The 17,006-nt window shown below is 44.4% G+C and overlaps 1 protein-coding gene across 14 annotated transcripts in view; it reads right to left on the bottom strand.

Annotated features, from left to right (window-relative positions):
• The window catches only part of SPTAN1 (spectrin alpha, non-erythrocytic 1), an 85,740-nt gene that overhangs the window by 52,136 nt on the left and 16,598 nt on the right, over nt 1-17,006 (bottom strand). For all 14 annotated transcript variants that reach the window (XM_009188084.4, XM_009188089.4, XM_009188080.4 and 11 more), the window contains 15 exons: nt 11,584-11,724; nt 11,056-11,202; nt 9,284-9,417; nt 8,967-9,111; nt 8,734-8,888; nt 7,993-8,128; nt 6,197-6,298; nt 4,938-5,075; nt 3,761-3,871; nt 2,480-2,557; nt 2,187-2,342; nt 1,752-1,956; nt 1,061-1,242; nt 505-748; nt 187-309 (listed from right to left, as the gene is read on the bottom strand). In XM_009188084.4, the coding sequence (XP_009186348.1) occupies nt 187-309; nt 505-748; nt 1,061-1,242; nt 1,752-1,956; nt 2,187-2,342; nt 2,480-2,557; nt 3,761-3,871; nt 4,938-5,075; nt 6,197-6,298; nt 7,993-8,128; nt 8,734-8,888; nt 8,967-9,111; nt 9,284-9,417; nt 11,056-11,202; nt 11,584-11,724 (2,197 nt within the window). The remainder of the gene's footprint in view (nt 1-186; nt 310-504; nt 749-1,060; nt 1,243-1,751; nt 1,957-2,186; nt 2,343-2,479; nt 2,558-3,760; nt 3,872-4,937; nt 5,076-6,196; nt 6,299-7,992; nt 8,129-8,733; nt 8,889-8,966; nt 9,112-9,283; nt 9,418-11,055; nt 11,203-11,583; nt 11,725-17,006) is intronic.

The raw sequence follows: 17,006 nt of genomic DNA, 5'->3' as shown, positions 1-17,006 counted from the left end.
CTCAAAAAAAAAAAAAAAGGTAAATTCAAGCTCAGAAAGATAAGGTCTGGTCAGGTCGTACAGTCAGTAAAGAATTGGGATGGTATTCAGCCCCAGAGTCTATTACACCCACATGGCCACGCCCTTGGCAATAAGGGGAGATACAAGGAGCAGCGCCAAGCCACGTCACTGATGCCAATTACTCACCTTCCTCCACCATGGCATTCCCCTTCTGTGTAACTGCTTTGATGCGTGGTTCATGTCCAGCAATTTCTGCTTGTAAGGCTTGATGTTTCTTTAGCAGATTCTGGACCCCAATCAAATCCTTACCTGAAAGCAGACACCACTCCCCAGTTATCCAACCATGAAGAGAAAAGTTAGCACTGATTTGTCATCCGTAGCTACCACCATGGTTCTAGTTCGATAATTTAAACTTGACCCTGCCCATCCTGACATGCATCCCCTCTATGCTACAACAGCATAGCCTTTCCCAAGTTGATTCCTACCTGAGGGAAGCAGACTGACCTCTATTTGTAGATGCAGCAATGGGCTCTTTCTCTCGAATCCACGTCTCCTCATCCTCAACATCCCGAAAGAGCTGCTGCAACCGCAGAGAATCAGCCAGCTTCTGCTTCCGGGCAACCATGGGCTCCTTGAGTGCCTCATAGCGAGCCACGAGGGCTTCCTGTTTCTTCTTGATGTTTTCTGCATCAAAATGGCCAGCATCTTGGAACTGGCGGGCCTGAATGGTGATGCCATCAATTCGGTCCTGGCAATGTGAAAGGACAGAGCTGACTTTACTTTGGGTGTAGTTTTATCGTATACAAAGAAAAGTTGATAAGGTCTTTTTCCCACCCCTGAGAGTATTGTTTCTGCTAGTTCCTTCCTTCATCTGAGGCTCCTGGAAAGCTCTAAGGGATGATATTTAATTTTAGCAGAAGCACATGCAGCACAGAGTAATCTAAGAAAATCAACACATTTCATCCCTCCCCAAACACATTTAGTCTGAAATTACTGGCTTTTCCTCCCTCCTATGGTTTCTGCATTCACTTGCCCAACCACAGCCCCCAGCTCACACTACCTGGTGAGCAGCCACATCTGCCTCTAGTAGGGCATGTTTCTTCTGGAGGTTCTGCACATTGGTAAGATCTTTGCCGTAATCATCCGAAGCCAAGTGACCTTCTACTTCATACAGCCACAATTCAATATCCTCAACATTGCGATTAAATTGCTGTTGCTGGTTGGCTTCACGAAGCTTTATTCCTATGGAAGGAAGCAAGTTTAATTTTGTATTGCTTAGCATTACCCTTCTGCCGACACTGCCCATGAACAGTAGCATCTTAGTGAAGGACTATATAGATCAGAATTTTATTCCTTCACTTACATCACAAAGGGAAAGAAAATATCAATTGCAGCCTCTGCTCTACCATCTCAAGGTTGAACTGGAAGCATTCTAACCCCCTTGAGATACAAGGACACTGGAGAATTAGTAAATGCCCTTGGCTCTCAGCTGAACTTTGATTTTCAGCAATGAGGCCCAATTCTGTTCCTTCTCACTCAGACTCCCTCACCAACCAGTATGCTCAACTACATTTACCAAACTATTATCAAGAACTTAAGCCAAGTAATTCCTACACAGGAAATTATCCCTAACGCCAAAGTCATCCACTTCACCTTACTTTAGGGGTATATGTCCCTAAAATACTTCATAGAAAGGGGTATTTAGTTCCTCAAACATACATGTCACAATCCAATGGAACATCTTCTCTTACCTTTCAGTTCAGTGGCCTCTAGCAGTTTCTTCCACAAACTGATCACCTCATTCATACGAGCTGCTACTTCGTCCTTGGCATAGTGGTTGACATCAATCAGTTTTTGGCCAGCTTTCTCCAAGGCATCAATTCGGCTCTGGTTTGCTGAGAGCTCAGCCTCAAAAGCCTGATGCTTCTGTACTTTTCCTTGTAGGTTGGATGGATCCTGCCCATAAAAGAAAGAAGGGGATTCTTTCTATCTAAACGTGAGTATGTCAAGTTCCCTTGCGTTACCTTTATACTTATCTTTATGGAGGAATGTATAAAACAGTTGGCTTACATTAAGTAGTGTGGTTTTTGGAATCCTTTATTTTGTCCTTTAGCTATCATTTATTTGTGAGAGCTGTGTTTAGCTTACTAATCAAGTGCTACACAGCAACACTAATAGTACATTACTTTATAAGCTTCATCTGTGGCAGTTTTCATCTTCTCATTGACCCAACTCTTGAGCTCATCAGAATCACGGAAAAACTGCTGCAAATGGAAAGAATCGGCTAGCTGGGCCCGGCGACGCATGGCTCTCTCGTGAAGGGCATTGCGGCGGCTCAACAGCTGAAAGACAAGGATCCCCTGTAAGTCTCTAGTGTTTATGCCCAAAGGGATGTCCAGTTGAAGAGACTTAACTGGAACATCTTAGAAGAGAGAACCACATACCAAAAAGGAGAAGCATGAAGAACCTACAAACTTACAGCATCTCGGCGAGTGGCCACATCTTCCATTGCATAGTGGTTGTTCTGAATTAGCTTAGTTGCAAATTCATCTAATGCCTAGCAAAGAAGATAAAAGTTATTCATTGGTAAGCACATTAGTCCTGAGCTTGGCCTCTAGAGAAAAGTAACGGCTGAACAGATCATAAAACACACCAAACTTTAACATAGGTCAAGGTTTTCACCCAAAGGTTGGTGATGACATTTTTCTCATAACTTTTGAGATTTTGCTTGATGTTATCAGTTACATATCTTAAGACTGCGCTACCTCCATTCAAGACTGGAGACACTAGTTGTGCCACCATCTCCTGGCAGGGGTCAAATACAGGTTAACAGCTTTCCAAATTCTTATTTCTAAGATGTATTTTCAATGGGAAGAGTACCTCTTTCTTTTTTTTTTGAGACGGAATCTCGCTCTGTCGCCCGGGTTGGAGTGCAGTGGTGCGATCTCGGCTCACTGCAAGCTCCACCTCCCAGGTTCACACCATTCTCCTGCCTCAGCCTCCCGAGTAGCTGGGACTACAGGTGCCCGTCACCACGCCCGGCTAATTCTTTGTATTTTTAGTAGAGACGGGGTTTCACTGTGTTAGCCAGGATGGTCTCGATCTCCTGACCTCGTGATGTGCCTGCCTCAGCCTCCCAAGGTGCTGGGATTACAGGAGTAAGCCACTGCACCCAGCCAAGAGTACCTCTTAATATTAACCCTGACCTTTTTTTTTTTTTTTTTTTTTGAGACGGAGTCTCGCTCTGTGCCCAGACTGGAGTGCAGTGGCCGGATCTCAGCTCACTGCAAGCTCCGCCTCCCGGGTTTACGCCATTCTCCTGCCTCAGCCTCCTGAGTAGCTGGGATTACAGGCACCCGCCACCTCGCCCGGCTAGTTTTTTGTATTTTTAGTAGAGACGGGGTTTCACTGTGTTAGCCAGGATGGTCTCGATCTCCTGACCTCGTGATCCGCCCGTCTCGGCCTCCCAAAGTGCTGGGATTACAGGCTTGAGCCACCGCGCCCGGCCCCCTGACCTACTTTTAATGAAGGGTACAAACTTAAAGAAGTTTGAAGGTTTCCATTAAGGAAATCATTTTTCCATAAAGTTGTATTATGTCTTCAACGAGATAGCGTGTCATCCTTGTGAAAGTTTAAGCAGCCACAGGAGTGCTTTGCATATGAATCTTTCACCAAATCTGTTCAGAATCCTTCCAGGGAAAGAGATTCTGGCTTACGATAATAAGGGTCATTTGAAAGAACTGACAAGAAGGGATCTTACTGTAATCTTTTCCTCCTGGGCACTAAGGGATTTCTCAAAGTCTTCATGCTTCTTAAGAAGTGCTTCCACACTATCCAAGGAATCTCCCAAGTCTTCATTCAACAGGAACGCCTTGCCAAAGGAAACAAAGTGTTCAGAATAATGTCCTATTCCTTTGATCTTCTAAGACTGTGAAGCAAAGGGTATTTTGGCCAAAATACAAAAAGAAGGAAAGAGATTTTATGGCTGTTAAACTTCTAAGATCTCTTCTAGGAAGTTTAAAGTCCTTTTGGATTTTTTAAAAATCAATCCAGTAAAGTCATATCATGAAATCCTTGTTCCACATTCTTTTTTTTTTTTTTTTTTTTGAGACGGAGTCTCGCTCTGTCGCCCAGGCTGGAGTGCAGTGGCGGGATCTCAGCTCACTACAAGCTCCGCCACCCGGGTTCACGCCATTCTCCTGCCTCAGCCTCCCGAGTAGCTGGGACTACAGGCGCCCGCCACCTCGCCCGGCTAGTTTTTTGTATTTTTTAGTGGAGACGGGGTTTCACCATGTTAGCCCATGTTGGGATGGTCTCGATCTCCTGACCTCGTGATCCGCCCATCTCGGCCTCCCAAAGTGCTAGGATTACAGGCTTGAGCCACCACGCCCGGCCCCTTGTTCCACATTCTATTGAAACTTCTCTTACATAGCTTTTGTTGCTTCTTCCACATTCTATTGAAACTTCTCTTACATAGCTTTTGTTGCTTCTATTAGATTTAGATGGCATGTAATGCTAAAGTTTTTTTTGTGAGACAGGATCTCAGTCTACTGAACAGGCTAGAGTGCGTGGTACGATCATAGTTTGCTGTAGCCTTGAGTTCCTGGGCTCAAAGGATACTCCCATTTCAGCCTCCCAAGGTGCTGGGATTACAGGAGACAGCCACTGCACCCGGCAATGCTAAGTTCTAAGAAAAAAATCTCAAAACATTTTACATCACACTAATCTGAAAAGCTGGGGCCTTTTCTGAAGGCCTTGCAATCTCAGCAGAGAGAGATGCCGGCAGAGCTGAGAGAAGCTTGCTCAATTCCCCCTCTTCAATGGATTCAGAACTAACATGGTACCGATGTCCTAAAACAAAACAAGCACACTACCCGAGGAGACAAAATACAGGTCCTTCTTCTCCCACCACTGACAAAGCTTTGCTCACAGATTACCTCCTGCTTGCTCATCCAGTTGTCCACCTGCTCAGTGTCCCGGTAGAAGAGCTGCAAGTCCATGCACTGCTCGTACTGCTGCCTGCGCAGCTCCCACAGCTCCAGCAGTGCTGCTCTCTCCTCGGAAAGGACGGTCAGCTTGGGGGCATAGGAGACATGGTCAGGGAGATGAGGTCAGCCCCAGTGCCTCTGAGGCAGACAGAACAGCTAGCCTGGAATTCCTAATCCTAGTGCTAATCTTCAGGCCTTTTTTCTGATTTGCAAAAGGGGAAAAACAACATTCATGTTGTATGTGCATGTTCAATATAAAAGGGATGGCCTATTTTAATTAATCTAGAATTAATTTATTGCCACATGATCACAAATGACTTTAGGTAAAAATAGTAAGTAAACTCCCAGGTAGAAGAAATAGGGCATCCATTTAAAAGTGAGGCAGTATAAATGGAGTAGGGACTCTCCACTGAGAAATGTCAACTGAGTGGGTACTCTATAACATATGGAAAATAAATTCAGAAACCCCCGAGACTTTAGGCTCCGAAGCTACTAATGACAAGTCTTTGAAATGTCTTCTTTTACTCTATATAATATTAGAAAATATAGAAATCATTATTTATCTAATGTTCCTAGGCAATTTTATACTCTGAGATACTTCAAAACTTACATACATACATATTTTATTTTACTTTCTTTTTTTTTTTAGAGACAGGGTCTCACTGTCACTCAAGCTGGAGTGCAGTGGTGCAAATCATAACTCATTGTAACTTTGAACTCCTGGGTTCAAGCAATTCTCTCGAGTAGCTAGGACTATACGAATGTGCCACCATGTCTGGCTAATTTATCAATTTTTTGTCAAGATGGGGTCTCACTATGTTGTTCAGGCTGGTCTCCCATTCCTAGTCTCAAGCAATCCTCCTGCCTTGGCCTCTGAAAGTGCTGGGGTCACACCACATCCGGCCTACGTATCATTTTATAAAAATGTGTTTCCTCTTTGCTGCAACTCCTAATGCAAGACTCAGCTCAATACAAAAAGTCCCTGTAAGTAGGAAACGTGCCACACATGCCCCAAATAAGGAGGACTGTCTCTCAGGAAATCAGCACACTACACATATACCTTCTTTTTAAATCTCTGCAGAAAAAGGAAAGTTTCTCACATATCATGGTGAATGCAATGTCTGGATATTTAAGGATGAATAATAGCTTTCAGAGACTTAGTGAAATATGTAATTTGCTCCTCAAAAGCTCCATTTCTCTTCTCTTACCTTCTCCCTCACTTCATCTGAGGCGTAATGACCAGCAGCAAGCAGTGCCTGCCCAGATTCATCTGCAGATTTGAAGCTGTCTTCATGAGCATCAATTTCACCCTACAGGAGAAAAAAACAAAGCCATGATTTATGCCTAGCATCTTACAAAATGAAAACAAGGTGTTGCATTTTACATAAGCATTATAAGCCAGACTATGATATCTAAAACAAGGAACAAAATGAAAGATTAGGACAGGTTTCCTAATACATAATCAATCTAGGTCATCAAATGTGAGAGTATCACTCACTGATGAAGTCCTTTTCCAAATGGCTTTTCAGGTCACCTGTCGTTTGTCAAGGTTCCACACATTCACATGGGTCTGAGCTCTCTTTCGTTCCAGTGCTCTGTCTTCTTTGTGCCAAATGGACTTGTTTACTATTATTTTATAGAACCTGGTAGGGTGAGTCCCTCCCTGGCCCCACCATGATCTTCAACATTGTCTCAACCTTTTTAAAATTTTTTTCTTCCAAATCAGTTTTGGAATCAGCTCATCTCATTGCAAAAAGAAACACACACACACACATATACCTGCTGAGCACTTGACTAGAACTGAATTAACTGTATATATCCTGGTGGGAATTTACACCTTCACAAAAGATCGTTCTATCTGTGCACTAGATAAATCATTCTATCTATTCAGTTTTTATTTAATGCCTTTTAACAAAGTTTTATAGTTTTCTCCACAAATGTCTTACACACTTTTGTTAGATTTATTCCTAAGTACTTTATATTTTCTGCTCTAATAAGTAGTACTTTTAAAAATTACGTTTCTGGCCGGGCGCGGTGGCTCAAGCCTGTAATCCCAGCACTTTGGGAGGCCGAGACGGGTGGATCACAAGGTCAGGAGATCGAGACCATCCTGGCAAACACGGTGAAATCCCGTCTCTACTAAAAAATACAAAAAACTAGCCGGGCGAGGTGGCGGGCGCCTGTAATCCCAGCTACTACTCGGAGGCTGAGGCAGGAGAATGGTGTAAACCCGGGAGGCGGAGCTTGCAGTGAGCTGAGATCTGGCCACTGCACTCCAGCCTGGGCGACAGAGTGAGACTCCGTCTCAAAAAAAAAAAAAAAAAATTACGTTTCTGTTGCTAGTGTAGAGAAACATTTGACTTTCAGTATATTGATTTTGTATCTAGCACATTAAAACCTCTTTTTTTTTTTTTTTTTGAGAGATGGAGTTTCACTCTTGTTGTCCAGGCAGTAGTAGAATGGTACGATCATGGCTCACTGCAACCTCTGCCTCCCGGGTTCAAGCGATTCCCCTGCCTCAGACTCCTGAGTAGCTGGGACTACAGGCATGTGCCACCAAGGCCAGCTAATTTTTGTACTTTTAGTAGAGACAGGGTTTCATCATGTTGGCAAGGATGGTCTTGATCTCTTGACTTTGTGATCCACCTGCCTTGGCCTTCCAAAGTGCTGGGATTATAGGCATAAGCCACTGTGCTCAGCCCAACAAATACTTTTTACATCACAAAGGATCAACGTGCCAAGTAGTAGCACTTCTATCTCGCCAGAGCTTGTCTGTTTGCTTTTATGGACCACAGTGAACTTCTTGACACTGAACTGAGTTAAGCCTCTATCAGAAGCAGGTAGACCAGGTCTCCAAAGGCAAAACCAACCACAATCCTTATGATGAGAGACACCTGTGAATAACGTGGTACCAACTCCAACTACAGGCCTCACCCAACATTGATATACTGTTGCATTATAAGCTAAAATCTTCACTTCTGGAAGATGCTAGAGATACTATTACCTTGTGCTCTTGGTGTCTATCTAGCAGGGCTTCAGCTCCAGCCACATCATTGGCAAGCTCATCTGCATTGATGAGGGCTTTCATCTCAGTCACCCAGCTGGTGAGGTCACGGAAGTCAGCAAGGAAGCGTTGAAGCCTAGGAAAAGCCAAAGGAAGACATTATGTTTCCAGCGGAGATTCCAGGGTGGAAAATGGCCTCCCTAAAGCTCCGAATTCTATGTTCTCAAATGTCTAACAAATTATACAAACTCTAATTCTGGGAAATATGAAATTCTACCAATCTAGACTGTGAAGGAAAGCAAGAGAAGGCTGAAATCAATGCTTTAAAACTTAGGTTCTGTCCCTCACTATAAAGCCCCAATCCTGTCCCACATTTTCAACTTCCTTGTTATTCCCAGGTTCAACCCTTGGCTAGTAAGAAGCATTCTTTTCCTTTCCAATCTGGTTGTAATAAGGTATTTCATGTGATACTCAGATACTTAAGGGGATATTTCCATTCTATTAGTCATAATGCAGTGATGCAGAATAGAAGAATTTATGAAGTTGTAAATAGCATACACATACTACACATGATACAGTTGCCAGTCTCCAAACAGAGAGAACATAGGTAAGAAGTGATTTGCATTGGTAGGTGATACCTGACACTTCCACAGAACACAGAACAGACCCTTAACTCTGTTATTCCTGCTTCCTAAAAAGAAGTTAAATGATACTGGTTAAGACCTGGAGCATTATTTGCACCTGTATGAATCATTGAGCCGTGCATGTCTCTCTGCCGCCAAGGTGCGGATCTGCTCCCAGTTTGTAATCAGTTCCTCTCGCTTCACTTGAATCTGTGTTGCACTCAGAGGGTGGGACTGTTGCAGGCGGTCAGCCTCAGCACACAGGGCTTTGACCTAGAAATGAACTCCGTCAGAACTATTCTCCTGACCCTTGGTAACTTATTTACAGAATCAGCTGCTTGTAAAACCCACCTTGTCTTCTAGAGCAGCAAGATCTCTCTCTAGACCCTCGTGCTTCCGAAGCAGAGCCTGAACACTTGCCAGGTCTCGGCCAAAATCATCAGAGGCCATTAACTGCTCCTTTTCCTTAATCCAACTGATAGTCTCATCCACATCCCTACAGAACAAAGGCACCAGTTAATCCACAGCAATGACATCTCCCTAGAACTAGGAACACTCCATGGGACCAAGGCCCAGTCAGCCCTGACAGCTCACCAGCACATGCCCTGTGCTTCACAACTCCCCTCCAGGTTGAGGCCCATTCCCCAAAGCCCACTCTGGCTTGACACCTGTTAAAGCGCTGAACTTCAGCTGCCCCAAAGAGCTTCCCCTGCCTCTGCAGAGCCAAGCCCTTCAGCCGCTGCCAGGCTGCATTGACTTCATCCTGCTTAGTCTTGATCAGTTCCTCCTCAGGGTGCTGCTCCTAAACAAGGAAGAGAAGAGACTGGATTTGTACACAACTTCTGGCTTCTCCAACTAGTTACCCTGGGGTTGGTTCCTTGACGTATCTTAGCAAATCACCACTCTGATGTTAATAAATAGTTTGGCTGTAACTTTGTGGTAGCTTTATCCATGTACTCATCTACCCTAACTGCTTGAAAATTTGGTATTTCAGATGTTCATGAGGCTGTTAAGCATTCTTGCACATAAACATAATTTTCAGGGCTTCAGAGTTTGTTCCTGGCTTTAGACTGAAGACATTTCTTTTTTTCTTTTTTGAGACAGGGTCTTGCTATGTTACCCAGGCTGGTCTCAAGTGATCCCGCCTTGTCAGCCTGGGTCTGAGTAGAGTAGCTGGGTCTACAGGCAGATGCCACTGCATCCAGCTTAGAGACATTTCTTTAAAAGTATCCTTCCCTACCAACCACATTTTGGTGTTTTTAAAAATACGATATAAAGTAATAAAGTGAAGCATTCAGGGTTCTTGAATCCATTTGGGATACCATGGGTTTGGCCTGACTACTCTTCTCAAGCTCAACCGTAGGAAAGCCTAGGGTTTGGAAAGGTAACACATCTGTCACTGTGGAAGGGTGAGATATTTCTGAGGAATGCTGGGTATTCTTTCTCTCTTTTTTTTTTTTTTTTTTGAGACGGAGTCTCGCTCTGCCGCCCAGGCTGGAGTGCAGTGGCCGGATCTCAGCTCACTGCAAGCTCCGCCTCCCGGGTTCACACCATTCTCCTGCCTCAGCCTCCCGAGTAGCTGGGACTACAGGCGCCCGCCACCGTGCCCGGCTAGTTTTTTGTATTTTTTTAGTAGAGACGGGGTTTCACCGTGTTAGCCAGGATGGTCTCGATCTCCTGACCTCGTGATCCGCCCGTCTCGGCCTCCCAAAGTGCTGGGATTACAGGCTTGAGCCACCGCGCCCGGCCGGTATTCTTTCTCTTAATCATAGACCAGAAAAAGGAAACAAGTACCAGCCTGTAAGCAGATTTATACATTTAAAATTTGTACCCCCCCAAATCAAATTTCCCTAAAAGTAAAAACTCTCGGGTTCTGAGTACTTGATGTCCGTGGAACCCTTTGCACTCAGAGTGGAAGCAGCTTACAGGATTGTACACGTGGGCACTGGGGAAGGGTTATCATTCCCTCTTCACAGGCTCCAGCGCCAGAGTGGAGAGCCTATTCACGACAAGGTTCTCTCAGGCTCCCAGGAGAGCCCAGGGAAGCTTCAAATAAAAAAGGAAGGCAAGAGCCCTAAGGCATTGGTGGACATCTGCCAATACTAACTTAGCATTCACCACCACACCCTCGTCTGAGAAACCCTGAGACCTAGCTTCAGCAGCCCATTAAAAGCTTCACCCAGCCCTACCCAGAAGTGGGTGGAGGAAACAGATCACATGAACTCTGCCCTTCCTGCCGAAGGCAACACATTAAAAAGCATCTTCCAATTTAGGACTAATCAGTATTGTGCCTTATACATCTAAACAAAACTCTTTAGACATGCTTACAAAAACTTGCTCAATCAAAAATTAGGGGACCAATCATCAAAATTTTCTCCTGAATATACTAAACAGTTAACATAATAATGTTGTGAGAAACACACAGCACTTTGCTATTTACCTGTATGAGTTTGGCAGCAAATTGGTTCACTTCATTAACTCTTTCTTCATGAGCAGCCATATCTGTTTGAAACTCTTCAAATTTCTTCTGTAAAACCTCTACATGCTCCAGATCCTGGCCCAGCTCTTCAGAAGTAACAATTGCTTCCTATTCAGGGACCATAAGAGAGCCAGAGTCACCAACCAACATTTGTTAACAATGGCTTCCAGAAGCATGAAACAGACACATTAGGGATGGAGCCATGCTAGCTTTAATGGATACGGTTTTCTCTGTGGTTTGTGATTTTAGTTCCTCCCATAGAAAGTTAACAGGCTGAGCTCAGAGCATTTCTGTCTCAGCGACTCCAGGCTTCAGAGTTACAGAATAGCGCATACACCCAGAGAGCAGCTGGAGAGACAGCAATCCCACTTCCACCCTTTCCCTTAAAATGGCCGTATCTGTGCTAACACTGGGTCTCGCTACAGATCACGGAGGAGTCTCTTCCTTTCTCTGAGTAAGGCTTAGCAAACCTTTCTTCTCAAAACGTGCCTTGTCATTGATCCAGTCCATCACGTCCTCACATTCCCGTAAGTACTGCACCAACTTCTGGGCCTGCAGCAGTTTGATTCCTTTCTCTCGCATCTTCTCCAGAAGTAATTCCCACTGGCGGTGCAGCTCCATCAAACGAGTCTGAAAGTTTCAAATCAGAGTTTTAATCAGATCACAAGTGGCTCTGTGGGATCTGGCTCTGAGAAGTTAGAGACTTTATGGAGCTCTGAATAAAAATATTTTTAAAAGATAATCCCTAAACTGAGAGGAAATAGTAAATTTAACTGGGAGTAGGGAAAAGTCCACAGTTCAGACTGGTTTGGTGGTCTTCAAGTTACAAGTAGGTAGATTTACTCTAGTTTACATCAGGAAAATCATTATCACTTATATTATTAATAATATATTTATATTTCATTTATTTATTATATTTATGATATATTTATATTGTAAAGTTACATATATTTTAGTATTATATAATAGTTCATAGGTACACAATTGATACTATTAATAATTATTATTAAATTATTAGAGTGGAATTCCTAATCCAGAAGACTACTGGGGAAGGAAAAATGAGGAATTAATGTGTAAACTGAGCTGAAATTACTGAAGGATGTATTCCAAATTTATGCAGATAAAAAAAAAAAACAAAAGAAGAGGTCCTATAGGCATCATCAATGTAAAAATTATGAGGTGCAACAGGAAAATCTTGTTATAAAAGTAGAAAAGGGGAAGCTGGGCGCAGTGGCACTTTGGGAGGCTGAGGCGGGTGGATCACGAGGTCAGGAGTTCGAGACCAGCCTGGCCAGCATGGTGAAACCCTGTCCCTACTAAAAGTACAAAAATGAGCCGGGTGTGGTGGCACGCACCTGTAATCCCAGCTACTCGGAAGGCTGAGGCAGGAGAATCACTTGACCCCAGGGAGGTAGAGCTTTTAGTGAGTAGTGATTGCGCCACTGCACTCCAGTCTGGGCGACAGAGCGAGACTCCGTCTCAAAAAAAAAGTAGAAAAGGACCGGGTGCAGTGGCTCACTCCTGTAATCCCAGCACTTTGGAAGGCTGAGGTGGGCAGATCACGAGGTCAGGAGTTCGAGACCAGCCTGGCCAACACGGTGAAACCGCTACTAAAGTCTCTACTAAAAATACACAAATTAGCCGGGCGTGGTGGCACACGCCTGTAATCCCAGCTACTTGGAAGGCTGAGGTAGGAGAACTGCTTGAATCTGGGAGGTGGAGGTTGCAGTGAGCCAAGATTGTGCCACTGCACTCCAGCTCTGGGCGACAGAGCAAGAATCCATCTCGGAGAAAAAAAAAAAAAAAAAAAAAAAGTAGAAAAGATGGGGTCCTGAAAAGTCATCAGCTATCAAAAAGGATTCCTGATAGAAAAAATTTTGAACCTTCTGTGAAAAGACAGTTTGCAGTACATCTCAAGTGAGGTTTATTTCAAACTTCACCCAAGTGGCAGCCACAGGATCAAACATACTCAGCTCCCAGCATCTTTGGGTTCTCATAACACAGGCCCAGTAAGGACTTATCAAGCATTGGAGGAAACTGGTAATCAATGCAAGATTAGACGATGCATTCTGGTATTCCAATCCAACCTCAATGCCTTGATTATGCCTACCCAAGATACTGGGAGTTTCTGTACAACACTGACAGACATAAGTAAAACAAACAAAGAGATTTAAACACTAACAGAAAAGAAGTCTGGGATCCACCCATGATTGAGATATCACTCCTAGCAAAATGAAAACTTGAAAACCATGGGACAGTCAACATGGGTGGATTCTCTTAGAAACAAGTATGAATGTTTTACTTGAAAGGAGAAAGCAGCAGAGGAATACATGCTCACACAATTCACTTCCACCTCTGTTGGTAAAACTGTGACCCCACCACTGAGAAAGAAGTGAAAGGCACTCCAAAGCAAGGGGGCAAAGGCAACCGACAGCAAGTCAATACTCCACCTACTCGGATGTGGGACCCGATGTGGGTGGCGGTGACTATGGGGCGCCACGCTGTCCGGTATGGTGTGAAAGTCTAAACCAGTGACAGACAGGTTATCCAGGACACAGACATGCCCTCACACGCCACCCACCTTCCTCTACTACCACTGCCTGCCAAACTAAGTAATGAGTTAGGGGACCAAATAAATGACCAAGCCAAGATCACCATAGTAACTGTGAGCATGAAAGTAAAGATGAAATGAGAGCTCCTGCTCAAATTAAAAATGAGGCCACAGAAGACTAGAGAAAATCCTCTCACATTCAAGTCAACTGTCCATCTCACATATTTCATTTTTACACCCTCAAGGAAAGAACTAGGGCAAGGCCTGTCCCAGTACTGGAACCATTTTCCCATTGCTGATGTGTCTGATCTTGTAAATACTGCAGGTAAGAGAGAGTCCAGCTTCACAGCCTTACTATTATTTGAGAGTGTGAGTGGGCAGGGAGGCAGGTGCGCTTCATAAACATGTGGAAAGCTGATGGGGTGGAGAAGCAAGCCTGGTTCTGACTCAGATGGATTTCTCAACAGGGACATAAGCAAGCAACAGGAGCCTTCAGGGAAGTAGATGGTGGAAACATTAAGCAAAGAAGACAGGAATGAAGTACAGGTTGGAAAAACAAAGCACACAGGCTGGGTGCAGTCGCTCACACCTGTAATCCCAGCACTTTGGGAGGCCGAGGCAGGTGGATTGCTTCAGCTCCGGAGTTCAAGACCAGCCTGGGCAACATGGCAAGACCCCTATCTCTACTAAAAATACAAAAAAATAGCTCAGCATGGTGGTGCGTTCCTGTGGTCCCAGCTACTCGGGAGGCTGAGGTGGGTGAACCGCTTGAGCCTGGGGGAAGGAGGTTGCAGCTAGCTGAGATTGTGCCACTGCACTCCAGCTTGGGTGACAGAGCAAGACCCTGTCTCAAAAACTAATAATAATAATAAATTAAAATTTAAAAAAATAGTGATGACTGGACAAAGAAGGGGACAGAGGAAATTCTAGTTCAGTCATCTATCAACTGTATGACTTTGGGCAAGTTACTGAAATTCTCTGAGACTCAGTTTCTACTCTCACATAATAGGGAAATAATGGCCACTTTGCACACTTACTGTGAAGATTAGAGGTTAACAAAGTATCTATACATAAATAGCTCCTAATACCTACTCAACAAACTATATTTAATAAGTTTTTTTAAATTACTTTTTTTTTTTTTTTTTTTACTTTTTTCAGACAGAGTTTCGTTCTTGTTGCCCAAGCCAGAGTACAATGGCTGGATCTCGGCTCATTGCAACCTCTGCCTCTTGGGTTCAAGCGATTCTCGTGCTTCAGCCTCCCAAGTAGCTGGGATTACAGGCACACACCACCAAACCCGGCTAATTTTTTGTATTTTTAGTAGAAACAGGTTTTTACCATGTTAGCCAGGCTGGTCTCAAACTCCTGACCTCAGATGATTTGCCCATCTCAGCCTCCCAAAGTGCTGGGATTACAGGTATGAGCCACACTGTGCCAGGCCTTTTTTTTTTTCCCCCCCAGGCAGTCTTGCTCTGTTGCCTAGGCTGAAGTCCAGTGGTGCAACCATGGCTCACTGTAGCCTTGACCTCCCAGGCTCAAGTGATCCTCCCACCTCAACCTCCCCAGCAGCTGGGACTACAGGTGTGCACCACCACACCCCACTAATTTTTTAATTTTTTTGTAGAGACGAGGTCTCACTATGTTGCCCAGGCTGGTTTTGAACTCCTGAGCTCAAGTGAGCCTCTTGCCTCAGCCTTGGCCTCCCAAAGTTCTGGGATTACAGGTGTGAGCCACCATGCCTGGCCAGTTAACAGTACTGTTAATGTTGCTTTAATAAGCTGTCTAGGCCAGGCATGGTGGCTCACGCCTGTAATCCCAGCACTTTGGGAGGCCAAGGCGGGCAGATTACCTGAGGTCGGGAGTTCGAGACCAGCCTGACCAATATGGAGAAACCCCATCTCTACTAAAAATACAAAATTAGCTGGCTGTGGTGGCACAGCACATGCCTGTAATCCTAGTTACTCAGGAGGCTGAGGCAGGAGAATCACTTGAAACTGGGAGGTGGAGGTTGCAGTGAGCCAGGATCACGCCATTGCACTCCAGCCTGGGTAACAAGAGTAAAACACCATCTCAAAAAAATAAAAATAATAATAATAATAATAAATCATCTGGGCTGGGCACGATGGCTCATACCTGTAATCCCAGCACTACGGGAGGCCGAGACGGGCAGATCACCTGAGGTCAGAAGTTCAAGACCAACCTGGTCAACATGGTGAAACCCCATCTCTACTAAATAAACAAAAATTAGCCGGGTATGGTGGTAGGCACCCGTAATCCCAGCTACTTGGGAGACTGAAGCAGGAGAATCGCTTGAACCTGGGAGGCAGAGGTTGCATTAAGCCGAGATCTTGCCATTCTGCTCCAGCTTGGGCAACAAGAGCAAAACTTCGTCTCAATAAACAAATAAATAAATAGGCTGTCTAAACAGGGCAGAGGGTACTAATAGACATAAATAAAGTCAGCTTTGGGTCCTCCTCCCTTCCCCCTTGATTAATTACTGAAGCCAAACACTTGATCTCTGTCTAATGTTCCAATCTATAAGCTGGTTACATATTCTACTACAGAGGTGCCTCATTCACTCTGGGAAAACAACTTCTATCCCTGGATAGAATAATAAGACATACTGATCTCATTTACTCTAAGACTGTATATAAAATAGTGGGAAGATGGGCAGATAAATATCTGTATTTAATTGCAGACACATACTACATTGCCCAAATGGGTTAAATGTTATTAAATGTCATATGATATTTGGAATTCACTTTTATTTCCTATTTACAGTCATCATTATTAGTAATAGTTAATAATTATTCATCATACATCTTAGGGCTAACTGTAAGTCCTTAATATGAGACTGCAGGCCGGGCGCGGTGGCTCAAGCCTGTAATCCCAGCACTTTGGGAGGCCGAGACGGGCGGATCACGAGGTCAGGAGATCGAGACCACCCTGGCTAACACAGTGAAACCCCGTCTCTACTAAAAATACAAAAACTTAGCCGGGCGAGGTGGCAGGCGCCTGTAGTCCCAGCCACTCGGGAGGCTGAGGCAGGAGAATGGCGTGAACCCGGGAGGCAGAGCTTGCAGTGAGCTGAGATCCGGCCACTGCACTCCAGCCTGGGTGACAGAGCGAGACTCCGTCTCAAAAAAAAAAAAAAAAATATGAGACTGCAGAGTATTGCCAAGCAAACGTGAGAAAACAAATATTTATTGTTGAAAATGAGTAGACTGGATCCTCAGTGAAAGAATCCTCCACACAGTTATCAAGGAAGAGTGGGGGACAAAACAGTTCTAGCTGGGGCTTAAGGGTACAGCTTTCATTTACATCTTCAGGACTGCTTTGACAGGTAAAATACTAGAAAAGG

Source organism: Papio anubis, chromosome 13, assembly GCF_008728515.1.
Source record: "Papio anubis isolate 15944 chromosome 13, Panubis1.0, whole genome shotgun sequence".
Classification (NCBI taxonomy): Eukaryota; Metazoa; Chordata; class Mammalia; order Primates; family Cercopithecidae; genus Papio; species Papio anubis.
Note: the sequence above shows the minus strand (reverse complement) of the source record. Positions and strands in the feature narration are given on the sequence as shown.